The sequence below is a fragment of the Salvia miltiorrhiza genome, chromosome 7 (assembly GCF_028751815.1).
Source record: "Salvia miltiorrhiza cultivar Shanhuang (shh) chromosome 7, IMPLAD_Smil_shh, whole genome shotgun sequence".
In the NCBI taxonomy this organism is placed as follows: domain Eukaryota; kingdom Viridiplantae; phylum Streptophyta; class Magnoliopsida; order Lamiales; family Lamiaceae; genus Salvia; species Salvia miltiorrhiza.
The window spans coordinates 54194980-54222184 of NC_080393.1; the positions used below are offsets into that span (position 1 = coordinate 54194980).

At 35.6% G+C, this 27205-nt stretch overlaps 2 protein-coding genes and 1 long non-coding RNA gene across 3 annotated transcripts in view; 1 reads left to right on the forward strand and 2 right to left on the reverse strand.

Moving 5' to 3' along the window:
• Positions 1-3560, reverse strand: part of LOC130994414 (uncharacterized) — a 31126-nt gene extending 27566 nt beyond the window's left edge. Inside the window, exon 1 of the mRNA XM_057919458.1 lies at positions 3369-3560. Within this exon, the coding sequence (XP_057775441.1) occupies positions 3369-3560 (192 nt within the window). The remainder of the gene's footprint in view (positions 1-3368) is intronic.
• LOC130994894 (uncharacterized) overlaps positions 1-27205 on the reverse strand; it is a 1167164-nt gene that overhangs the window by 744534 nt on the left and 395425 nt on the right. The window lies entirely within an intron of this gene.
• Positions 12715-14141, forward strand: LOC130995043 (uncharacterized). The gene is made up of 2 exons (XR_009092026.1): positions 12715-13325; positions 13697-14141. It is a non-coding gene; the product is annotated as an uncharacterized LOC130995043 (long non-coding RNA).

The window sequence follows — 27205 nt, forward strand, 5'->3', positions numbered from 1 at the left end:
TTAATAAAATATGAGTAGAGTAAAGTATCCTATATTAAATGTGACTGCAGTTGTGCGAATTCTACTACTATAAATGAAAGTGATAATTTTTTTGTGAACAGATTGAAAATAAAATTATGATAATTTTTTCATGAACGAATAGAATAGTTAATTCTATTATTGCAAATGAGGAGGGTTTCAATGGATGTTAGATCTTGTTTGTGAAATGTGTAAAAAAAAATCCAATTGTCGATCTAGTTTATGAAATGTGTAAAAAAATTCTAATTATTTTGCATGCATTGATAATACATGGCATCTCAATTGATAAGACTGAATTTTTCTTCAATAATTAAATTGAAGATTCAAGTTATCAACACTAACATGAAAAATTATTATATTATTTTTAATGAGGCAATTCTATATCTCCAAATACATATATATTCATCCTAATTAAATATTAATTACAACTTATTAACTCTAACCGGTAATTAATAAAATCTTAATTGATAGCTTCCTCCATAACATTTTTGGTGGGCACATATTTTAATAAAATTGATGATGATTTTTAGATAGTGGAAAAAGGGTCCCACCATTTTATGAGATGTGTGATTGAGATTGAATTTGAAGTGTTTTTTTTTGTAAATAAGAAGTAGGGTTAACTTCTATTGAGAATAACCCTTTAGATTAAGAAGTAAGAAGGAATCTCAACCCTTAATCTATACAAATCTAATGGTTCTTAATTAAGGAACAAAATTCTTTATATATTATTCATTGTTTGTTCGGTTCCTAAATCTAAGGAACAAACCCATAATTAAGGAACAAATCTAATGGTTCTTAATAAAGAATTCGTTCCTTAAAAAGATAGGTAGACCATGATTTTTTGCAAAGTTCATTATAAATATATAATAAGTTCATTCAAATTGTGTTGAACTTTTATAAGTTTCCAGTTAGAAATGTACCTTGATTGAAATCTTCCTAAAATATTTTGAATTGTTAAAGATTAATTATGGTATTAACAAATCTTATCCTTTTTAATTATATGGACGCATGAAATAGATTTAATTGTAGGCCGTTAGATTGCTAAATATTGATGGATATGATTTATTCTCTCTTCTCTCTTATATTTAGACCTTCTTCATTGAACCTTTGCCATAAGTATATGTAAGGATAAAAGTTAAAGATTAGATGTGGGACCATGTTCTAATAAGGAAAGTGCTATACTTTTGGTGGACGTCTAAAATGACAAAAATGTCATACTTTCTGTAAACAAATTGAGTAGTATTTTATAGTAAATCATACTACTTGACAAAAACGTGTGTAAATCGGGTCAGTATTACACGGTCCACCCATCCAATCAAAGTTCATCGTTTTCCAATTAATATTTATCAATCATTAATTAGAATTTATTACCCTATTTGTTCTATTAAAGGTGATTCATTTTTCATTTTGGATCGTTATTTTAAAAATGACTCATTTCTATAAAAGATAATAATTTTAAAAAATATGTGAGCCTTACTATTTTTATCCAATTTACACATTCTTCTTAATTTCCATGTCGAAAAAAAAATCAAGTCATTTTTAATGGAACGAAGAGAGTATATTTTAGTTAGAGTTTATTAATTATAATTAAGATTTAATTAGAACATATGCTGTCACAGCCCGCCCTAACTAAGGATAGTTAAGCCGAGTGATCTACGACTAGGGATGGGGTTAAAGAAGAAGGGGAAGAAAAGGGGCGTCATTTATAGCCGTAAAACTTACTCATCTTAATAAAACTCGTCATTTTTATTCATGAATACTCAATTGAAAATAGTCTATGAAAGACAGCATAAAACTTAATTAATATCATTAATCAAGTTATACATCATATGAAACCATTCTCTTAAGACTCAAAGTATGACATAACATACTATAACATCAACAACATCTTGCAGCGGAAAGTAGCCAGACATATGTATGAAGACATATTCTAGACAGGTTAACTATTTATTAACAACCCTGGAAACTCCGCTCATTGCAGCACCATCATCACATCAGCTCAACCTGCACATTTAGAAAACATATGCAGGGCTGAGTACAAAAGTACTCAGTGGGCACGTATGCCTAAGTATAAAAATACATGCTTCAAAACTGTAAATTGTCATGCCATCATAAACAGTACAGCAAGGGAGTTTTAGCTAAAAGGCCCAAGCTTACTAAATTCATTTGTGATTCTTAAAGTTCGACTGATCAGTCTAAATTCTCTTGTAATCTATCATATCTGGAATTGTGTGCCGGAGAGGTGGCCACCTCTCACGGTCACTTGACCGGCCAACCCGCTAGATGACTCACGGTCACTGGTGTACACTAGCCCTGGCAGGATAGCTATCAACTGCTCAAGACCCGAATTCGATTACATGATAAAAGTCACATCAGATAGATATCATACTGAAATTTAAATATTTTATGGCAAGACAATATTTGAAATAACTTCAATTAATTTAGTCATGAAATAACTTGCTTGAACGTAATATTTAAAACTCATTTGATATATATGAAAGTAATGCCCACCTGGATAGGCAAAGCCTGAAGATCATACACATATAACTTGTCTTGGGAAAACAACGCTAATCCCCTTGGTCCACAAAGCCTACAAGAAATTCTATTCTTAATAGGTCTCCTTAATCTTTTCTTAAGTCATAGAGGACGTGCTAGACATTCTTTGATTCATCACGCCGAGTTCTCAAAATTTAATAATAAAGATTGAAAACTAATTTTCTTGAGTCAAGGACACCAACAATATCCTTACTTGATTTTCTTAAATAATTGGAATTATAAAAAAAAACCAATTAAATCATAAATACTTTTATTGCAAAATATAATGCAATATCATGTCATGCTTAGCATATAATAAGTAATTTACTTATAATATGCACATAATAATAATTTAATATTATTATGCAAATCATTCTTTAAATTAATTAATTAAACTAATTATAAAGTCTAATTAATATAAGAAGGCAGCCCATTTTAATTAAATGGTGATAGCCCAAACTTAAACATATGCAGCCCATCTTTTAATAAAATCAGAGGCCCAACATAATTAAATAAACATGAGCCCAACTGAAATAATCATCCAGCCCATTCTTAAAAAAAACGGCCCAAAGAAATAGCCCAAGAAATAGTCAAAATCGGCCCATCCCTCTCTTCTCAAATTAGCGGCTGAAAACAGCCTCTTCTTCACATCTCACGCTGAGTTTCAAACCAGCGTCGCCTACCTTGGGAATCCGGCGATCCGACGCCTCGTCCGGTCGGTGCCTCCTTCGCCCCCTCCCCCTCTCGCCAGACTCTCTCCCTCCATCTTTATTCTTCTTATCGATCTCTTATAATTTCAGGAAGCACACTCTTACATGAGAATCAAGCCCTAGCTTCTCTCCAAAATTGTCGCAGCCGTGGCTCTTCTCCGGCGAGACGGTGCCACCGTCTACTCTCCTATCTCTCTTCTCTCCTCTTTTCTCAATTACATCACTCCCTCTGAACTTTGAATCCGTCGCACATAAAGGGCAATGCCGAGCCGTAGGTTCTCTCGGTTTCGACGACATCGCCGCCGCAGCTGCCTGGGCTCGCTCACTGCGCCGTCGCGCCTGGAGTCAGCGTCTCCTTCCTCGATCCTCCGGTGGGCGGTTAATTAGGGCAGGGCGGCGTCCGTTGCTCCCCCCCTTTTCACTCGCGTACACGAACGAGGAAAAAAAAGCCAAACCCTCAGTTCTCTTAGCTCAGGCGAGAGAGTCACCGCCGTCTGCCCTCTGGTTCAACGGAACAGACAAGTCGCCCCCTTCTCGATTTATTGAATCAGGTACAGTAAAATACCCCCCATTCCCCTTAAAATTCTAAGTTCGGTGTGAAAGTAAATCTCTTGGAAACTAGTATTCTATGATTCTCATAAATGATATTGCTGTATTGGGTGTTTGTGTTCAAGAGTCAATCTGCTAAACTGAACTTAAGGTACTTGTCTCACATAAAAATTCTAGTGTTATGCCATTCACTTCATGCTTTACTCTAAATATTTAAATCTGAAGATATGCTTATTGGTGTGAATCATGTAGCATGAAGAGTACTGAGATAGTATATACCTTGCATGAGTTTGTGTTGGTGGCTGCTGTTATTATTGAATTCAATGGGGAAGGAACTGAAATTTTGCAAATGTTGTTTCCTCAACAAATGCAGAAAGAACTAAGTATGAAATGAAGAAAACTTAGGCCAAGACTCACCTCTCGATACTTGGCAGTTGGCAGCAGGAATTAACTTCTCTTCATCTCCCTTTTCTGGTGGTTGGTGTATGAGAGAAGGAATGAAGTGTTAGGCTGGTGCTTTAATAAGTGAGTTATTGGCTGTAAAGTCAAAGGATTGGAGATGGTGGTTGGCTGAATTGAAGGGAGGAGCCGATTGGTCTTCTCTCATTTTTCTTCTTTTTATTCTCACACGTTACCTCCCGCATGCTTGTAGGTATGTAGCTGTAGTGTTTTGTGATAGTGATAGGTTTTGATTGTAAGTAGGGAATAGTGGTGATGTAAATAATTCCCTACAGTCATTGTGTAAAGTTGTATCTGAAAATCTAATTTCTTTGTATCATCGCATATCTATAAAATTGGTTCTAGGTTTTGCTGAATAACTATGCTTCGATGTAACATCTCTACGAATTAAATAACTAATTTAACTCGTTCTCATTAGTCGGAACTAAATCACGACTTTCAAGTAACTAATAGAAATAAAATCTCTATCGCATATAAAATAACAACTTTAACTTGACTTTGCTAAGTCAATTATAAATCTGAAAATATAAATTATTGACTGGCTCAATAATTTATATTGCGGTTTTTCTCACTCGAGTTAACAAGCACAACTAAAATAATAATAGGCATAGTATACATACAATTTAGAATCATAGCTGAATTTTAAACATAAATAATTACTGGATTTCATTTACTGAAGAATGCGATAAATAAATATCGCATTTACTTATCTTAATCATAGAATAAAAGAGCGGGCTATTACATACTACCCCTCTTAACAAAAATTTCGTCCCGAAATTTGCATATCATCACAAAAGTTATGATATTTTTCTCTCATCTTGCTTTCTGTCAGACTATCTCAATCATCTCATTCATCGTGTCTAGTCCTAAAATTCTCCTTACACCTACTTTATCTCAGTAGAGTGGTGATCTATATTTTCTTCCATACATTGCCTCATAAGGTGCCATATTGATTGTTGCCTGATAACTATTATTGTAGGCAAACTCAATCAATGACATCACTGTTCATCACTTTCACCTTTTTCCTTGTACTACTTTTAACGTGTCTTCGAGAGTCTGAATTATTCTCTCAACCATCTATATGTTTGTGGGCAAAAGGTGGTACTGAAATCTAACCTTGTGCCTAATTTCTTCTTCTTCAAGTTCATACAGAATCTAGATGAAAACTTTGAATCTCAGTCCAAAGTGATTGACACGAGCATACCGTGGAACGCACAATTTCCAAAGCTAGGTGACAAAGCCAACCTATACGCTATTGGACCTATCTTTTGCAATATCTCGTAAGGACTTATAACTCTGGGTCTAAGCTGTCCTTTAACTCCAAATCTATTCATCCCCTTTGAGGGTGAAACCTTCAAGAAAACTTTGTCTCCTATCTCGAAACTTTGTCTCACATCTTATAGGCAAACTCAATTAGTGGCAACACATTCTCCCGATTTACTCCTCTATCAAGGATAGTAGTTTCTATCATATCTTCTATCGTCTGCTATGCTAAAATTCATCCTTGTACCCAACTCTTTCTGTAACTCATCCAAAAACGTGATGTAATATATTTTTGAGGTGATCTACACCGGTACTCAATGCAATCTTATAATGTCACGAACATACAATTGTGCTAACTTATCTGGTCCATACGCGATTAGGATCGGTATGAAATGTGCAGATTTTGTTAGTCGATCTACAATCACTCAAATTGCTGTATTTCCTCTTTAACTTTTCGGTAAAGCTATCACAAAATCCATCGCTATGTGATCCCATTTCCACTCGGGAATCTCCAACGGTTTTAACTTCCCATAGGGTCGTTGGTGTAATGCTTTCACTTGCTGACAAGCTAAGCATCGCTCTACAAACGAAGCTATGTCTCATTTCATTCCGTCCCACAAAAATCTATTTTTCACAACCTGATACATCTTTGTGCCTCCTGGGTGGGCGGTGTAAGGCGTGTCATGAGTCCCACTCATGATCGTATTCTTAAGTTCATTTTCGCGGGGAATGCATATTCTTCCCTCAAATAAGATAGCATTGTCTGATGCTTTTTGGTAACTCTTGAGATCTCATGCTCTTATCCTTTCTCGTAACTTGTTCATTGTCTCATCTTTCCTTGTGCTTCAATCATCATTTTCTTCAAACTAGGCATCGTCGCAACAATACTCGCTATCGTCCCTGGTGGTTTTATCATCTCTATTCTCATCTTGTAAAAGTCCTTTATAAGCTCATCCTCTCTCGTGAGAAGACATCCTAACTTTGACGAGACTTTTCGGCTTAATGCATCGGCTACTACATTGGCCTTGCCAGGGTGATAGTTAATGCCGCAGTTAACATCCTTTACTAATTCGAGCCATCTCATTTGCCTCATGTTAATATCCTTATGCTTAAAAAAAATATTTCAAAGTTTTGTGGTCCGTGAAAATCTCACATCTAACTCCGTAGAGATGATGTCTCCAAATTTTCAGGGCATGCACAACGGCTACAAGCTCTAATTCATGCGTTGGATATTTTATCTCGTGGGGTCTAAGTTGATGCATAGACTATAACTCTTCCTTCTTGCATCAAAACACATCCTAGTTCATTCTTTGACGCATCTGTGTAGATGGTATACTCTTTATCCATTTCCGAGACTAGCAGCACTGGTGCTGTAGTCAATTTCCTTTAAGCTCTTAAAAACTCTCTTTACACTCCTCTTTCCAATTGTACTTAACTTCTTTTCTCGGTCTTACTATCATGGAAAATCCTTTAATAAACCTCTGATAGTATCCTGCTAAGCCTAAAAAGTTGCGAATCTCGTTAGGCGTAGTTGGTGATCTCCACTCATGTACAACTTGTACCTTGACGGGGTCAACTTTAATTCCTTCGGATGATACAATATGTCCTAGAAAAGTTACTTCGTTCAACCAAAACTCGCACTTGGTGAATTTGGCAAAAAGCTTCTCAACTCTTAGCGTTTCCAACATCGTTCTCAAATGTTTTGGCGCTCCTGCTCATTCTTCGAATAGATGAGAATATCATCTATGAAAACTAGGATAAATTTATCCAGTTATTGATGGAACACTCGATTCATGTGATCCATGAAACTACTGGTGCCTTCGTCAAACCGAATGGCATAACTATGAACTCATAGTGCTCATACCTCATTTGAAAAGCTGTCTTAGGTATATCCTTCTGTCAAAATTTGAACTGGTGGTAACATGATCTCAAGTCAACTTTCAAGAAAAACTCGCTCCTCGTAATTGATCAAACAAGTCATCTATCCTCGGCAAAGGATATTTGTTCTTGAGTGTCAATTTATTCAACTCTCGATAATCTATGCACATTCTCAACGTGTCATCCTTCTTTTTGACAAAAAGGACTGGTGCTCCCCACGGGGATACACTAGGTCAAATAAAACCTAACTCGAGCAATTCTTGTAGCTGAATCTTCAGCTATTGTAGCTCCTTAGGCGCCATTCCATAGGGTGCCTTCGACACTAGTGCTGATCCAGGTTCTAGGTCGATAGTGAACTCCAACTGTCTTGTTGGTGGCAATCCTGGTAAGACCTCGGGAAATACATCTCTATATTCCTTACCACTGCTACATCCTCAAAGTTTTTTTTTTTTTTACTTGATTCTTCTTCATCATTCAAGTAAATTAAGTAAGCTTGTGCTCCTTTCTTCTTTACCAATTTCGACGCCTGAAGTGCCGAAACGATTGGAACTCTCTTCTTTCTATCAATGCCGTGAAAACATGTCCGTTCCTTCCCAGGTGGTTGGAAAGTTATCTGTCTCTTCTTACAATCAATCGGGGCAAAGTTCTCTGCTAACCAGTCCATCCTTAGAATAATGTCTACGTTCCACATAGGCATTAAGTGCAAGGTTCTTGTTTTCATCTTTAGTGATCCTAACTGAAGCTCTAAGTTAGAAATCATGTGAGAAACTGTAGTAGCTCTTCCTACAGGAGTGATTACTCTCAACTCGGGACTAGCTTGTTTTGGTTCGAGTTTGAAGGTAACATGCTTCAAACACTTAAAGAATGCGAGGCTCCTGTATTAAACAGGATTCTAACTGGTGCATCCAATAACTTGCCCATACTACCTTAAAGTCCTGCCTAAAACCAGCACTTAAAACTCAGACATCTCTTCATCAGTATCCATCTTCTGATGAGCGAACGTGATAACTCACAGAATTCTCAACTATACTCTACAACCGATTTCTTTCCTTGCATCAAACTTCGATAATTAGCCTCTCGCTGCTTACTGTACTCCTCGGTATATACTTCTCAAGAGTAGCCTTGAATTGTTCTCAGGTGTAGTTTACCAGTTGCTCGGGTGTTAGAGTCTTCTGACGTGTCTCTCACTAGTTTTATACATCAAAAGAATCTACTAGGATAACTCAAAAGTTGTAAGGGTTCAACCCTAGAATGACATCAAAACAAATTATTCAAGAGACTCAAATGAATGACCAGAGGGTAGAATAAAGTAACTACCAGGTCGAACAAAATGACCTACAGTAAGAACCCATCTGGCTTTTCAACCGAAAGTTGAAACACATGGGTTTATAAACCCAAAACACGTCTACTGAGATTTAGATCATGCGGACTGGCCAGGTCCAACATAATCACTCCCCAGTCACACGGGATATACTATCCCGAACTTGGAAATTCTGTGTCTTCTAAACCCTCAACATACTATATTTAACAAAACTTAAGTTCACACCAGCAAGCTAAAAGCTTAAACTTAGGGTCCTATGTTCTAGACTCTTGTTTCGAAAGTTCAATATTTTTCGACTCTCCTCTCATGTTGCGGTAGTGGTGGCGGAGTATTATCCCGCCTATCCTTCACATCACACTCTTGATGACATCTTTGAGGCATTTTTGAAATCACAAAAGGAAAACTCAATTCGACCAACGCTCTAAGCATCCTCGAAACTCAAGTTCAATTTACTAACTCAACTTTAAGGAAACCCTCACGATCACCTTAACATTCATCTGTAAGGCAATAAGCACTCACGAAATGCTAACAAAAAGACCACTCTGGTCAACCTAATATATCCATCAGTAGAATACCTCTTTTTAGAGGACTTACATAACGGGGTTATATAAACCTTACAAAAACCATAGTATCTATCGTAATGTCCCTTCTAAACCGACACCATTAATAGTACTATGTCTCGGTCTGGACCTCCTACGGTAATTGCTACCAGATAACTCATCTAGTTGCTACTTTAGCACTTAGTTGCTACTTTAGCACACTAGGAACATCCATCTATTTAACATCAGTAGGGTACTATATTTGCATGCTTATCTATCAGCATGTCAAAAGCTCAAGTACCAGTATCTCCTAAGTAAGTTATATACATCGCAATGTAATTGAAACTAATCAACAACGAGGGTGTACCGCTCATACTCTCAAGATCATCCTTAGCTCTAGCCTACATCGGCTTCTCTTCTCATTCTCATCAACTCTAGCCCTCCTCGGCTACTTCTCATCCTCATTATCGTTTATCATTTATCATCTTTGGTAACTGATACTCAAGGATCGACTCGATATCTACTACACTCTTCTAGAGTCCCTGGTAGAAAACAGGCATCCGGTCAGTAGATCCGCATAGAAAATCTGGGCATCTGTAATAAATCCCATCTCCTGTGGGTCCAGCACTCAAGACGACACGTCCCATCATATTGAGAGGCTTTCTTCCTTGCTCAATCCTACCACTCGATTGGTAGCACGGGGACTAGGTGCACGATGCCATCCAGTCTAGTAACAACCATAAGGCTTTCATCCTTTCATAGTCTATGAACATGTGTTTGAAAATCTGCTAGGGTATCTCTGTATCACATACTGTACGCCTCGTCCTCGTATCCGATCTTTCCTGAGTTCGATCTCACAGCAGTCCACTTTCGTGCAGTGCCAACAGTCCTGGCCAACCTATAAGGAGAACTTAAAGGTGACTCTAGGAACTAACTCTACTTGGCTCCAGCAACAGAAATAAACAAAACATAACTTAGCAAAACTCCTACTAAGTGGTATTGTTATCTTAGAACTCAAGCTCAAAACATCTAAATTCTCATCTCGTCCCATCTTTACTTAGTAGGGAATCTTTCTAAACAATGATATTAGATCCCTTAATCTAAATCATCATGATTCAGTAAGACAACTCAACAATTCTCTCTCAAAGCCATCTCCAAAGACTATGGCTCATGATACCTCCTTAAGTACCATTAAGGTTGCGTGAGCAAAACTCGCGTCATAAAACATCTCAAACATATCGTACAATATCTCATTGCAGCATGTTAATAACTCATCATTAATCATGCTATTATACTCAAGCTCATAACTCAAACTCATAACTCATACAAACAAGTACTTAAAGCAATTGCTAATTCTCTCAAGCTTTAGCTCTAGGTTCTCATTTCATCCTTCTACTGAGTAGAAAATCTCTCTTAACAATGACATTAGATTCCTTCATCTAAATCATTGTGACTTATCACAACTGCTCAAACAATTCTCATCACAAAACATCTCAAATACATCACATCATAACTCATAATTATGCATCCTCAATCATATAACATCATATGATATAAACGCTCTCATGATTCATCATGTAACGTCAACATATGCTTTTACAACATAATAACTCATTATTAATCATGTTGTAATCCTCAAACTCAAACTATGCATCTTCAAAGTATAACATCATAACTCATCATATAACCTCAACATCATGCTCTTCAAAATTTAACGTCAAATAAACTTTGAAATTTTACATACCTCGTTGAGCCTGGTGTGATGGTGCGCTGAGCTCACGGTTGTTAATAACTATTAGTCTAGTGACTCATTCTAGACTAAACTCAAGACTTCTAATTCAGAGCTTTCCTTCGCTCTGATACCACTCTGTCACAGCCCGCCCTAACTAAGGATAGTTAAGCCGAGTGATCTACGACTAGGGATGGGGTTAAAGAAGAAGGGGAAGAAAAGGGGCGTCATTTATAGCCGTAAAACTTACTCATCTTAATAAAACTCGTCATTTTTATTCATGAATACTCAATTGAAAATAGTCTATGAAAGACAGCATAAAACTTAATTAATATCATTAATCAAGTTATACATCATATGAAACCATTCTCTTAAGACTCAAAGTATGACATAACATACTATAACATCAACAACATCTTGCAGCGGAAAGTAGCCAGACATATGTATGAAGACATATTCTAGATAGGTTAACTATTTATTAACAACCCTGGAAACTCCGCTCATTGCAGCACCATCATCACATCAGCTCAACCTGCACATTTAGAAAACATATGCAGGGCTGAGTACAAAAGTACTCAGTGGGCACGTATGCCTAAGTATAAAAATACATGCTTCAAAACTGTAAATTGTCATGCCATCATAAACAGTACAGCAAGGGAGTTTTAGCTAAAAGGCCCAAGCTTACTAAATTCATTTGTGATTCTTAAAGTTCGACTGATCAGTCTAAATTCTCTTGTAATCTATCATATCTGGAATTGTGTGCCGGAGAGGTGGCCACCTCTCACGGTCACTTGACCGGCCAACCCGCTAGATGACTCACGGTCACTGGTGTACACTAGCCCTGGCAGGATAGCTATCAACTGCTCAAGACCCGAATTCGATTACATGATAAAAGTCACATCAGATAGATATCATACTGAAATTTAAATATTTTATGGCAAGACAATATTTGAAATAACTTCAATTAATTTAGTCATGAAATAACTTGCTTGAACGTAATATTTAAAACTCATTTGATATATATGAAAGTAATGCCCACCTGGATAGGCAAAGCCTGAAGATCATACACATATAACTTGTCTTGGGAAAACAACGCTAATCCCCTTGGTCCACAAAGCCTACAAGAAATTCTATTCTTAATAGGTCTCCTTAATCTTTTCTTAAGTCATAGAGGACGTGCTAGACATTCTTTGATTCATCACGCCGAGTTCTCAAAATTTAATAATAAAGATTGAAAACTAATTTTCTTGAGTCAAGGACACCAACAATATCCTTACTTGATTTTCTTAAATAATTGGAATTATAAAAAAAAACCAATTAAATCATAAATACTTTTATTGCAAAATATAATGCAATATCATGTCATGCTTAGCATATAATAAGTAATTTACTTATAATATGCACATAATAATAATTTAATATTATTATGCAAATCATTCTTTAAATTAATTAATTAAACTAATTATAAAGTCTAATTAATATAAGAAGGCAGCCCATTTTAATTAAATGGTGATAGCCCAAACTTAAACATATGCAGCCCATCTTTTAATAAAATCAGAGGCCCAACATAATTAAATAAACATGAGCCCAACTGAAATAATCATCCAGCCCATTCTTAAAAAAAACGGCCCAAAGAAATAGCCCAAGAAATAGTCAAAATCGGCCCATCCCTCTCTTCTCAAATTAGCGGCTGAAAACAGCCTCTTCTTCACATCTCACGCTGAGTTTCAAACCAGCGTCGCCTACCTTGGGAATCCGGCGATCCGACGCCTCGTCCGGTCGGTGCCTCCTTCGCCCCCTCCCCCTCTCGCCAGACTCTCTCCCTCCATCTTTATTCTTCTTATCGATCTCTTATAATTTCAGGAAGCACACTCTTACATGAGAATCAAGCCCTAGCTTCTCTCCAAAATTGTCGCAGCCGTGGCTCTTCTCCGGCGAGACGGCGCCACCGTCTACTCTCCTATCTCTCTTCTCTCCTCTTTTCTCAATTACATCACTCCCTCTGAACTTTGAATCCGTCGCACATAAAGGGCAATGCCGAGCCGTAGGTTCTCTCGGTTTCGACGACATCGCCGCCGCAGCTGCCTGGGCTCGCTCACTGCGCCGTCGCGCCTGGAGTCAGCGTCTCCTTCCTCGATCCTCCGGTGGGCGGTTAATTAGGGCAGGGCGGCGTCCGTTGCTCCCCCCCTTTTCACTCGCGTACACGAACGAGGAAAAAAAAGCCAAACCCTCAGTCCTCTTAGCTCAGGCGAGAGAGTCACCGCCGTCTGCCCTCTGGTTCAACGGAACAGACAAGTCGCCCCCTTCTCGATTTATTGAATCAGGTACAGTAAAATACCCCCCATTCCCCTTAAAATTCTAAGTTCGGTGTGAAAGTAAATCTCTTGGAAACTAGTATTCTATGATTCTCATAAATGATATTGCTGTATTGGGTGTTTGTGTTCAAGAGTCAATCTGCTAAACTGAACTTAAGGTACTTGTCTCACATAAAAATTCTAGTGTTATGCCATTCACTTCATGCTTTACTCTAAATATTTAAATCTGAAGATATGCTTATTGGTGTGAATCATGTAGCATGAAGAGTACTGAGATAGTATATACCTTGCATGAGTTTGTGTTGGTGGCTGCTGTTATTATTGAATTCAATGGGGAAGGAACTGAAATTTTGCAAATGTTGTTTCCTCAACAAATGCAGAAAGAACCAAGTATGAAATGAAGAAAACTTAGGCCAAGACTCACCTCTCGATACTTGGCAGTTGGCAGCAGGAATTAACTTCTCTTCATCTCCCTTTTCTGGTGGTTGGTGTATGAGAGAAGGAATGAAGTGTTAGGCTGGTGCTTTAATAAGTGAGTTATTGGCTGTAAAGTCAAAGGATTGGAGATGGTGGTTGGCTGAATTGAAGGGAGGAGCCGATTGGTCTTCTCTCATTTTTCTTCTTTTTATTCTCACACGTTACCTCCCGCATGCTTGTAGGTATGTAGCTGTAGTGTTTTGTGATAGTGATAGGTTTTGATTGTAAGTAGGGAATAGTGGTGATGTAAATAATTCCCTACAGTCATTGTGTAAAGTTGTATCTGAAAATCTAATTTCTTTGTATCATCGCATATCTATAAAATTGGTTCTAGGTTTTGCTGAATAACTATGCTTCGATGTAACATCTCTACGAATTAAATAACTAATTTAACTCGTTCTCATTAGTCGGAACTAAATCACGACTTTCAAGTAACTAATAGAAATAAAATCTCTATCGCATATAAAATAACAACTTTAACTTGACTTTGCTAAGTCAATTATAAATCTGAAAATATAAATTATTGACTGGCTCAATAATTTATATTGCGGTTTTTCTCACTCGAGTTAACAAGCACAACTAAAATAATAATAGGCATAGTATACATACAATTTAGAATCATAGCTGAATTTTAAACATAAATAATTACTGGATTTCATTTACTGAAGAATGCGATAAATAAATATCGCATTTACTTATCTTAATCATAGAATAAAAGAGCGGGCTATTACATATGCACCGTATATTCTGATGCATAATGTGACTTCAAACAAGGGGTTAATCGCATGCCTATAAATACACGAAATACATTCAAATTTTGAATTTTAACCAATATTATTTTTTGTTAACTAATATATAAATTTTGAATTTTTTAGAATTCAACATATATGAATTAAAATTTCGGCAACATTAAATCCTACATGGACGCTGAAACATTTTCTCCTTTTTTCATTCTCGTAACTGGTTCATATAAAAAACACCACGTATGTAATAAAATTGCGATGTCAACATATATGTGTTCGAACTTTTAATTTAAGTAAATTTCAAAAATATTAAAGTTTATGTATTAATTAAATAAAATATCGTATAAATTAAAATCGAAATTTAAGTACACTTCGCATATTTACAGATAATTAGCTTCAAACAAATCACTTGGCCAAAATCATGTTTAAGTTATGCATAACAAAATTATATTGCTAATTAAAATTATATTTAATTATTTGATCAAGTATAACAAAATAGAGATCGACACAGTTGGTATGAATATGGTGAGTTATTGCAAATTTGCAACTGAACATTAAATATATATATATATATATATATATATATATATATACAAAAATATGTGTGTATATATATATATATTGTATATATGTATAGTGTCAGCTATACTCCAGCTGATGCATTATATGTGTCTGTTGTCAGATGGGGTAAAATTTGATGCAAGTCAATTTTATTTAGTTAAAACAATATGAAAAAGTTAAAATAATTATATTTTTGTATAAAAATAATTGAAGGGGATCGTGAACTAACCAAATAAGAATGTGAAAAATAATAGTTGGCCTTAAATATAGTTTCAATAAATTATACAATTAAAATTCAGTATTTTCGATGAAATTTGTGTTGACTTTGTACGTGCAAAATACGATTTTCCTCAAACTCTTCGATTATTCTTATTTCACACTCCCTCTCTTCGATGACTTTCTCTCTCTTCGACGAGCTTCTTTATCAAATTCTATCTCTGATGACTCATCTTCTATGATTTTCTTCGTTAATTGCTACTGTAAACATCATCTTTTCCATAATTCGGTGAACTACACAATCACGTCATTGTCGCCAGATCTAGCCTCTTCTTCGAGATCTATTTTTAAATATTCGAGATCTATGAGTTCCAGGAGTTCTAGATGTGCGAGAGTCATGAAATCCAAATTTAGATCTATGAAGATTTGGAACGAAATAGTACGAATGGTTACTTTCATGCATACCATTCGTTCCAATTTTGGTCGCGCTAAATAAAGGAATGGAATGAGCCAATGCATCAATTTGGACCATCCATTCCGTCCACTCCAAGATTTGTCAAGGCAAGGCTGGTACAAATGAAGCCATTAGCACCATTCGTGTCAGCCGTTCCGATATCTATCCCACATATGTGAAGAATGAGTGGTACCAAAAAAACTCATTCATGTCAAGTGCATAGGCAAATACATATTTCAATCTCCAGCTTTCCCAAATTCACCACCGCCACTGCCGCACTACGTTTTCCTCTTCTCTTATCTGGTTAAAGAAATTGAAGAAAATGATGAAATATGAAGATTTAGTTAAGGGATTTAGTTAGATTTTGTGAGTTTTGTGTGTTTTTTTGTGTTAGTTGTGACTTCTGAGACTTCATGTTTATTTGCTCATATGATTTGTAATTGGATTTGTTGATTTGAAAATGAAGAAAATGAAAAAAAATGTTGATTCGAATTTTATTCATCAATTTTTACTTGAATTTGTTGGAACAAACTGCAAGTCTATGATTTTTTTATTTGAACAAATTGCGCTATTTTTGTGGGATGGGTGGTACAAAATAGCCTCTGCGCACCTTTCATCTTAAGATCTTTCGCACCACTACTTGGAATGAATTGAGCAAAATGGCCATTTCGTACCATTCTTTCCAAGTGATGGTGTCATTCGTATTAAGTGAGGTTGCAACAGATCTTGGAACGAATCAATCGATTGAATAGGTTATTTCGTATCATTCGTACCAAGTGTTTTCATGCCATCACTTGAAATATGAATGATGCGAATAGGCCTTTTCGTATCATTCGTCCCAATATCTATCTTTCTAGCACTTGGAACGAATGGTACAAAATGACCTATTTGCATCTTTTGACGCGCTAGCACTTTGAATGAATGGTACGAAAGAACTTATTCGCACTATTCGTCCCAATATAGATCGTACCAAGTATTGGCACGAATGGTATGAATATTCATATTCGTTCCAAGTGTGGCACGACAAATCTTGGGACGAATGATGGGAATGTCCCTTTCGTTCCATTCATACGAAGATCTGTCGCACCATCACAATGACACAAAATGACCTATTCGTATCATTCGTTCCAAGATATGTGACACCAACGCTTGGCACAAATGGTACTAAATGGTCTATTCGTGCCATAGCCTTGCAGTTTGCTCCAACAAATCAAAGTAACACAAATTCAAATCAATAGAAAATAACACAAAGTAAATTCGAATGAATAGAAAATAATATGACATAACATAAATTCAAATAAACATTTTATTCATCTTCTTTATTTTATAACAAATCCAAGTACAAATCTCACAAATATAAAAAATTAACAAAAAATCTCACAAATCTAACTAAAATGTTTGGACTAAATCTTCAATGATTTGAAACGGATACCTCGGCTGCGATGGTGAATCCTAGTAATGAGGCACACATTCTAGAAAAGCCTGGAGATTGATTTCTTCACCACCCCAATAAGTATCTACATGTGCACCTAGTACGAATAGGTTATTTTGTATTACTCAGGCCAACCACTGACGCGACAGATATCAGATTAGCTGGCACGAATGATGTTAATAGCTCTATTCGCACCGTTCATAACAGCAGTGGCAGAGCCATGAATTTAGTTGAGGGGGCTGAATTTGTACGGTACCGCCCCCAATTTTGTTTTGGACATTTCGTATATTTTAGGTATTTTTTTTATTAAAATACAAGCATAATAGTAATAATAACGAACAACATATTTATTAATTGTATAGTTTCAATACACTACAAAATTTTTAGGGGACATTCCGTACATTTTGAGTATTTTTTATTAAAAGAAAATATAATAATAATAATAACGAATAACATTTTCATAGATTGTATAGTTTTAAATAACACAATTAACATTAAATTAAATAAATATGAGGTGATATAACAAGTAAATCAACTTTTATAAGACAAAGTTCTTTTATAATTGGGAATGGCTAAAATAAGAGCATTTCTTAAGACATAAAATAAGAATCATTTTCAGCCCTTAGATCATCAAGATCTACGATTGATTCTGTTAGGTTCGGAGGGTCTCGGATAGGTGTATGGGGGGGGGGAATACACCTATGGGCTATTTTTCTCCTCTACAACAGAGGGATCTCAAGATAGAGATCAAAACGAAACTTTACACGCAAACTATGACACCTGTTAACTGAAATGAGTTTTGACCAAACAGGGTTGACGACTGATACTGAAAACTCTTTAGTAAGGAGTTATCAGATAAGTTACTGGAACTTAACTGATGCACGTAACGACTTCAGTCGAGTTTGCTAAAACAGAGATGATAACACTCTTCCTGACTATCAGAGGATAGATCAGTCAGACTGATATCATACGCAGCGGAAATAACTTTGTTTCGTAATAGCCTCGGTTGAGCACGTTGTTAGTCTTAGGTTTCTCTTTGGAGTTATTCAGTATTCAGTTTATCAAATGAAACAACACAAGTAAGAATGTAAAACTGAAAGCTGTAAATAACACAGAGATTTTTACGTGGTTCGGAAAACACTTCCTACATCCACGGTCGGTTGATCAGACCAACAATCCACTCCGCAAGTGCTTAACTGGTGCACTGAAAACCGAACTGTGTGCTTGCCGGGTGCACACAATCGTACCACTGAAGATTCCACTCTTCAGTACCCACATTTCACTTGTGTCGGATTTCTCACTCCTAGCACAACCCGTGCTAAGATCTCTCAGAGTCAGAGTACCTTCCTGAACTCCAAAACACTCAAACACTCTACTCTTTCTCTCGAAATGAGGTTTGAAAACTTGCCAACTATACTTTAAAGAACAAGTTCTTTGGAGCAAGTTTGACCTAGGCTTCTGGGTAAACAGAGGTTTGCTAAGGTCTAAGAGAATGTGTGTAATCAGCAGTGACTGATTTTTGGCTTTGAAATTCTCTTCTTCGATTCAAGCTTTGGGGAGGTTAAGCTTTTGGCTGAGAAACTATTTTGGCAGAGTTTCAGCTTATGTCGTTGAATCGGTGAAGATTGAAGTGATCCTCGAACGCTATTTATATGAGTGATCTTGAATAGATCCGTTGGCGGAGAACGTCTTCAAGATTTCTTCCGTTGGAGAGCATTTCGAATTTGGGCTGAGGCTTCAATCTTCGAGGTTTCTTGTTTGGTGGGAACGACTATCTTGAAGAGCAGGAGATGTGACGTTTCTGATAAAGTAGCCACCAAATAGGAATGACCTCTGCAGAGAGGGATGATCCTGAGATCTCTGCATTTAATGCGGCTGTCCTTTTTGGATTACGTGGCTTCCTTTGAACGTTGGAAGTTCAGTCCGAGGAAGAATGTTTAACTGATACTTGACTTTAGTATCAGTCCGCTGAGTCCACGCGGCACGCATTAAGTAATCAGTTCCTAACTGATTCTTCAACTGATACTTCAGTTGGTATCTTCAGTCTTCAGTCTTCAATCCTTCGTCCTTCAGTCTTTAGTCTTCAGAACCGCAAGCTAAACTAGAAACGAACTCTAACACTTGAGTTCAAACCGTTCTAGTCTATTACAATTAAGACCTATGGATTTTGGTGTCATCAAAACAAGGATTAGGATATTCCACAAGGTTCCCAACGGATTCGTAACCTATTGGATGGATTTATGGTCTTGAGTTCTAATCACAAAGGTAAAAAAAAATTATTTTTCACAATTCATATTTTTATACAACGAATTTATACGTGTTCTACATAAAATTCATACATTAAAAATTGCTCTTATTTCTTATTTTAAGATGTGCTCTCACGGTAGCCCACCCCTATATATATATATATATATATATATATATATATATATATATATATATATATATATATATGAGTAAAATTTTGAAGTATCCAAAATGAAGTATAAAACACAATTTATGGCCACACATTGAAAAAACACAAAATTTGGCCATTTTTATTGATTTGGACGTTTTTACCCTTAATGAGGTGGACCGGGTAGGATCAGGCACGCGGGTCGCGTGCCGGGTCGGGTTAGGCACTTATGGCACTAATAGTGCCATAAGTGCCAAGATTTTACTTTGGTTTTATTTTGGATTTCCGTTGGCACTTATGGCACTAATAGTGCCAAAAGTGCCAACGGAAATTTAAAATAAAACTAAGTAAAATGGTCATTTGGGCACTTATGGCACTAATAGTGCCATAAGTGCCATACGTGCAGCACAAATACAGAAACAACAACATCATTTAAACCCTAAATGAAACATCTAAACTTCAAATGGATAATCTAAATACTAAATGGAATATCTAAACCCTATGGGGAAGTGTGCACTTATGGCACTTATGGCACTAATAGTGTCATAAGTGCCATACGTGCAGCACAGATCAGATCAGATCAGATCTGTCGATGACTGAAATCGAAGGAGGCGGAGATCAGATCTGCCGATGGAGGAGGCGGCGCAACGACCAGATCAGATCCACCGCCGCCTCCTCATCAGATCAGATCCAAAAAATCATCCCAGACACGCCCAAAAAAATTAGAAAAAATCAGAAACTCGAAATTCCCCAATCAAAATGATGTCGTCGAACAACGAGCGCCCATCGTCGCCCACGGCAGCAGCCACCGTCGACACTACGCCTTTGCTTGGCGACGAGAGCCCCAGCAATCGCTCCCGCTTCCTCGGCCTCCGCAGCGCAGCTCGCTTGCTCCACCGCGCTAGCAGCCACGGCCGCTCTATATGAGAGCCTCCGTCTGCGTCTGCGAAACTACGCCAGAACAAACGAGGAGCGCCAGAGCGATTAGGCCAAATCGAAGAACTGCAGTGCGATGGGTAGAAAGGGCAAATTAGGCATTCCACGTAATTAATGGCTAAATTTTGATGTTTTTAGATTTAGGGCTAAATTTTGATTTTGTATACTCAATAGGGCCATTCGGCCCTATTGTTTCTATATATATAGGGGAACGCTCCAATGAGAACCCCTATCTTTAATGAGATCTTAGACACGATCTCGTGCGTTTATTTCATCAATCATATGGCTGATATTGTACATAGATGACAATTTTTTTTTCTCAGGGTTCGAATCCTGAAGGGAGCGAAATATTTAAAATTTCTTTATTCATCAATATTTACTGCATTGTTCATTAGTATATACTGACTTGTTCATCAATATACACACACACATACACACACACATACACACACACACACACACACATATATATATATATATATATCTTATTCATTACCAATTTTTAAAATTTCATTTTTATCAGTATATATAGTACCTTGTTCATCAGTATATATGTCTTATTCATTGAAAAATAAGGGTCTCAGTGTCTCACAAAAAATAAGGGTCTCACTGGAGCGCACCCCTATATATATATAGGGCTAGGTTTTAATTGAGATTTTTAAATATTTTGTGAAATTGCGAAACATTGACAAATCAATAATTGTGATGAACATATTAATAATTTTGATGAACATGAGTTCGAATTCTGGAGTGAATATATTAAATAAAATATGTCGCGTTCATTAAAATTATATACATGTTCATCAAAAAAATTCAGCGAAATTTATAGCCATTAGATTACATAAAATAGATGGACTACTGCATAACAGTCATTGCAGCGATAGATTTCGGAACGAACGAAATAGATGGTGCTAACGGGTGCATTGGAACCATCCATTTATCTGGTTGGCCCGACAAATCATGGAAGTAACCATTTGTACCATTTCGTTTCAAATCTTCATAAGTGTAGAGCTTGATCTCATAATTTTCATAAATCTAAAACTAATCGATCTCGTAGATCTAGAACTACATCTTGGAGAAGAGAAATTGATTTGACGACGACGGCACGGTGATGTAGTTAACTGAATTTTAGAGAAGATGATGACGACAACAGTGATGAAAAAAATCTGAGAGGATGAGACGTGAGAGAGAGGGAAAGAGAGTTCAAAAGACAAGAAGAAGAAGAAGAAGAAGAAGAAGAAGAAGAAGAAGAAGAAGAAGAAGAAGAAGAAGAGAGAAGGAGGGAGGGGGGGACGATGGCATTTTTTGTACATTAAAAGTAAGGAGTAATTTTATCCAAAATGCTGAATTTTGATTTTAATTTTAATTTATTAAAATTATATTTGGGAATAATTATTCATTTTCATTCACTTGTTTGACTAATTCGCATCTGTTGGGAATCCCATGGAATATCAGGTTTTATTTTGATGATACTAAAATTCATAGGTCTTAATTGTAATAGACTAGAACAGCTTTGAACTCAAGTGTTAGAGTTCGTTTCTAGTTTAGCTTGCGGTTCTGAAGACTGAAGACTGAGGGACGAAGGACTGAAGATAACAACTGAAGTATCAGTTGAAGAATCAGTTCGGAACTGATTACTTAATGCGTGCTCCGTGGACTCAGCAGACTGATACTAAAGTTAAGTATCAGTTAAACATTCTTCCTCGGACTGAACTTCCAACGTTCAAAGGAAGCCACGTGCTTACACAGTACAACCGCATTAAATGCAGAGATCTCAGGATCTCCTTATATCTGCAGAGGTCATTCCTATTTGGTGGCTACTTTATCAGAGACGTCACATCTCTTGTCCTTCAAGAGAGTCGTTTCCACCAAACAAGGAACCTCGAAGATTGAAGCCTCAGCCCAAATTCGAAATGCTCTCCAACGGAAGAAATCTTGAAGACGTTCTCCGCCAACGGATCTATTCAAGACCTCTCCAATAAATAGCGCTCGAGGATCAACTTCAATCTTCACCGATTCAACAACATAAGCTGAAGCTCTGCCAAAATCGCTACTCAGCCTAAAGCTTAACTTCCCCAAAGCTTGAATCGAAGAAGAGAATTCCAAAGCCTAAATTAGTCACTGCTGATTACGTACATTCTCTTAGACCTTAGGCAAACCTCTGTTTACCCAGAAGCCAAGGTCAAAACTTGCTCCAAAGAACTTGTTCTTTGCAGTATAGTTGGCAACCGTTCAAACCTCCTTTCAGAAAGAAAGAGTAGAGTGTTTGAGTGATTCGGAGTTCAGGAAGGTACTCTGACTCTGAGAGTCTTAGCGCGGGTTGTGCTAAGCGAGAGAAATCCGACACGAGTGAAGTGTGGGTACTGAAGAAGTGGTTTCTTCAGTGGTACGGTTGTGTGCACCCGGCAAGCACACGGTTTGGTTTCCAGTGCACCTGTTAAGCACTTGCGGAGTGGATTGTTGGTCTGATCAACCGACCGTGGATGTAGGAAAGGGTTTTTCCGAACCACGTAAAAGTCTCTGTGTTATTTACAGCTTTCAGTTTTACATTCTTACTTGTGTTGTTTCAATTGATATACTGAATAACTACAAAGAGAAACATAAGGCTAACAACGTGCTCAACCGAGGCTATTATGAAACTAAGTTTATTTCCGCTGCGTATGATATCAGTCTGACTGATCTATCTTCTGATAGTCAGGAAGAGTGTTATCATCTTTGTTTTAGCAAACTCGACTGAAGCCCTTACGTGCATCAGTTAAGTTCCAGTAACTTAACTGATAACTCATTACTGAAGAGTTTTCAGTATCAGTCGTCAACCCTGTTTGGTCAAAACTTCTTTCAGTTAACAAGTGTCATAGTTTGCGTGTAAAGTTTCGTTTTGATCTCAATCTTGAGATCCCTCTGTTTTTAGAGGAGGAAAGAAAAATAGCCCATAGGTGTATTCTCCCCCCCCCATACACCTATTCGAGACCCTCCGGACCTAACAACATCATTAACAAAAAATAATTTCTTAAATTTATTAGAATACAATATATAGAATTTTCTTATAATATTATAGATTTACAGTAGTAACTTGATGAACATTAGAATATGAAATGAAGTAGTACTATGGAAACTATGGATAAAGTGGGCAACTTTGTGACTAAGAAATTGACCCATTTTGCAATAAAATATTTATAACTTAACAAATTTATATAACGTTTACAATATTTTTGTAATAATTACTAACATTTAAATTGTATACAAAAACACGGTTTTAACGGCTACTTTTTTACCATTATTTTAAAAACATAATTCTTTTCCATAATTCAAAATCCTATTGTTTTTCCGATCTCTCTATATTTTCTATTTTATTCATTTTTTTAAAAATAATATAATTTGATTAATAATAAAATAGCTAGTATTTAATATGTATATCATATTAAACATTATGATCAGAGCTTTAATTTGATATATATTGTGTGAAAAATAAACTTAAGAATAAAAAATTATGCAAATTAAAATATTTAAACAAAATTATTTTCTATGTCATCTCTCTTATTTTTTTTCCATTACCTTTTTATTTTATTTTAATTTTTTTTACTTTATTTCCTTTGGTTGTTTTTATTTTTATTTTATAGTATGTATTAAATTTTTTATACTAGTATAAAAGAGATGATCCTCTAAGATATGACAAAAGAATATTTTTCATCATTTATTTGATATTTATATTGTAAATGAATTTGTAATTACTACACTACTAATATTGAACGTAAATTAATCTTTCAAAGGTTTAATAAAATTACATATACAAGCTGTATCCTATTATACATGTTTTATTATAGGTAAACGTAATGAAACACAACCCAACTTATATTGCCTTTTTTAGCAAAAGAAAGATGAGAAAAGTATTCATAAATAATTTCGTCTTAGTAGGCAAAAATGCCCTATTTTTTATGTTGCTTTATAAACTTAAGCATTTTATGTACAAATTATGTGAAGTACCTATTTTACCCTTTGATATTGATGAGTTTGCTTGGTTTTTTGTGAAAGTCTTACACATTTGACCGATTTGACAACTATCAGTCATAAAAGTCAACGATTTGACAACTATCAGTCAAGAGTACATATAACCGGTGAATGGCTAGATCATGTGGCCGGCTGGGCGGACACATAATTTTACCGGCCGGACACCCGATGAAATCATGTGTCTGTCCGGCCGGCCACATGACATTTTAATTTTCACTCAATAATTTCCCCTTATTTTTTTGTTTGCTAATGTACCAAATAAATGCAATATGACAAATTCCAGCTGAAATGAAAATTTGAAATTACGTAAGTTATATTGTAGCTTAATCAAGTTGACTACTTTGTAGTAATAGAATCAAAACGGTATTCATGATTATAACATTCTAAAGTAATATTTACAACACATTAAATATATTATTTTGCTTGATTAATTACAAGAGAATGATTTAACTACTTAACATTTATTGTTTACAATTTACAAGTAATTCATTTATAATTAATTAGTTGTGTATGATATATAATTTAATTTAAATTATTTATTATTATTTTACAAATAGCAAGACTAGTTAATTAAGCTTTAAATTCTCTCTCTCTCTCTCTCTCTCTCTCTCTCTCTCTCTCTCCCCCCTAATTATAATAAATACTACCTCTGTCCATGAAAGAATTTCCTATTTTTTCATTTTGGGACGTCCACAAAAGAACTTCATACATATTTTGGGATTATACCCACCAGTTAAAAATACCTCATTTACCCTTCCTTTATCACCAACACAATAAATTACTAGTAATATTTTTTCACCATTCACAATATACTTAATCATTTTTTCTCCACTTTCAATACTCTCAACAACATTTTATTAAAACTCATGTAATTCACTCTTAGGAAGTTCTTACGTGGACGGATGGAGTATAAATGTATGATACAAATGTCGATGTTTTAGAACTGATACAACATAAACCACTAATTAATAAATACTCCCTCCGTCCCACCTCCATAGTCCACTTCTTTTTTTCACACATATTAAGAAAATGCAATAAATAGTGCTTGAAAAATTCAAATAGTACTTAAAAAATACAAAATATATGTAATTATTCAATTTTGCCCTTATTTATTCTATATTTGACTATATTTAAATAATACTTTGGTAAAAAAAAGAAATTTAATGCTAATTTAATTTAGAAAGTGGACTATATTGTGGGACATCTAAAAAAGGAATAAGGGACTATGAAGGTGGGACGGAGGGAGTACTTTCTTCGTATTTTATTAAGTGTTCTATTTTAAATTTTTAATATTTTTCTTGTTCCCTATAAGTGTCCCATTTATCATGACAATTAATAAGGTTATAAAAATAAATTTCTTATTTTATTGGTATGTATATTTTGACAGCTATGAACACTTAATAAGGGCCGGGAGTAATATTAATTAATTTAAATTATTTTAATATCATTTGTTCAAAAAAAATTATTACTAAGATATATCAAAATAATAATCATTGTATGGAAATTAATTTTCATTGTCATGTGAAAAAAAAAAAGTTGGATAAATGAACCCCACAAAAAAAATTACCGCCTAATTACCTAAATCTATATGCAAATGGAGGTAATTAGATTACGGACATAATTGTAACTCTAGTAAATTAAAAAAAAAAAAAAAAAATCGATCCAAATTAAAGATATGATTCGATCGATTGTAGTCTCTAAAATGGGATTGTAGTCTAGACAATTGTTGTCCAATAATCATTCATCCTCCCAATTTTAAATGTGATGTTACTGTTTCAGAAAACGAATGGACGTTGTGAAAAACATAATATTTACCATAAGTCTCTCAAGTTTGAAGCACATCAATGTCAATGCAGACAATGCAATGACATGCTTTGTTTTTGCATTTAATAAACTGCAGTATTGTTCCCAAATAACTCTATGATTGGAGTTCAAACTAGCCAATTAAATTGCCATGTCACTATACAATGATATCTCAACTTATATCTAACTTTTCTTCAATAATTAAATTTATTGTATTCGATATATGTCATGATCAGCCTTTGGTAAGGACTAAGGAATAAGGATAGTTAATTTGGAAAATTGTAATTAGGGATGGAATTTTTTTTGGAAAATTGTAATTAGGAATGTATCTAAGAAGTTTTTTTTTTTTTTTCCCTCAGTGCATTTAATTAACTAGTTCATTACTCGAAATTTAAATAAAAATATATACTTAACATTATAGATACTGAAGAGCGAGAAAGACTTCGATGGGTCGATGCATAATAATTAAAAGGATACTTGGAGAATCCGAGATAAGTGTTAAGTAATGCTCTTGTTGCGTGGATTATGAAGAACACACACAAGAATCAATTAAAACACACTCACGCGATCACAAGAATAGGGTTTACGTGGTTCGATCCTTTCGAATCTACATCCACGGGACAAAGGAAGAGTATCTTTATTGATGAACAAACTTCGAAAGTAAGAACTACAAACTGAACACTCAATCGAACTTTGAATTGAGAGCTCACAAAACCAAAAATTACAGAGTAGCGAGGAAGAAGATGAGGAATGCTTCTATCATCTGCAAAAGATCCGTTATAACAGACTTCCAGCTGAGAATAAATCCTGGCCTTCGGATTAGATCTACGGCTGAGAAGATTAACGTATAATTGCAAACTAACT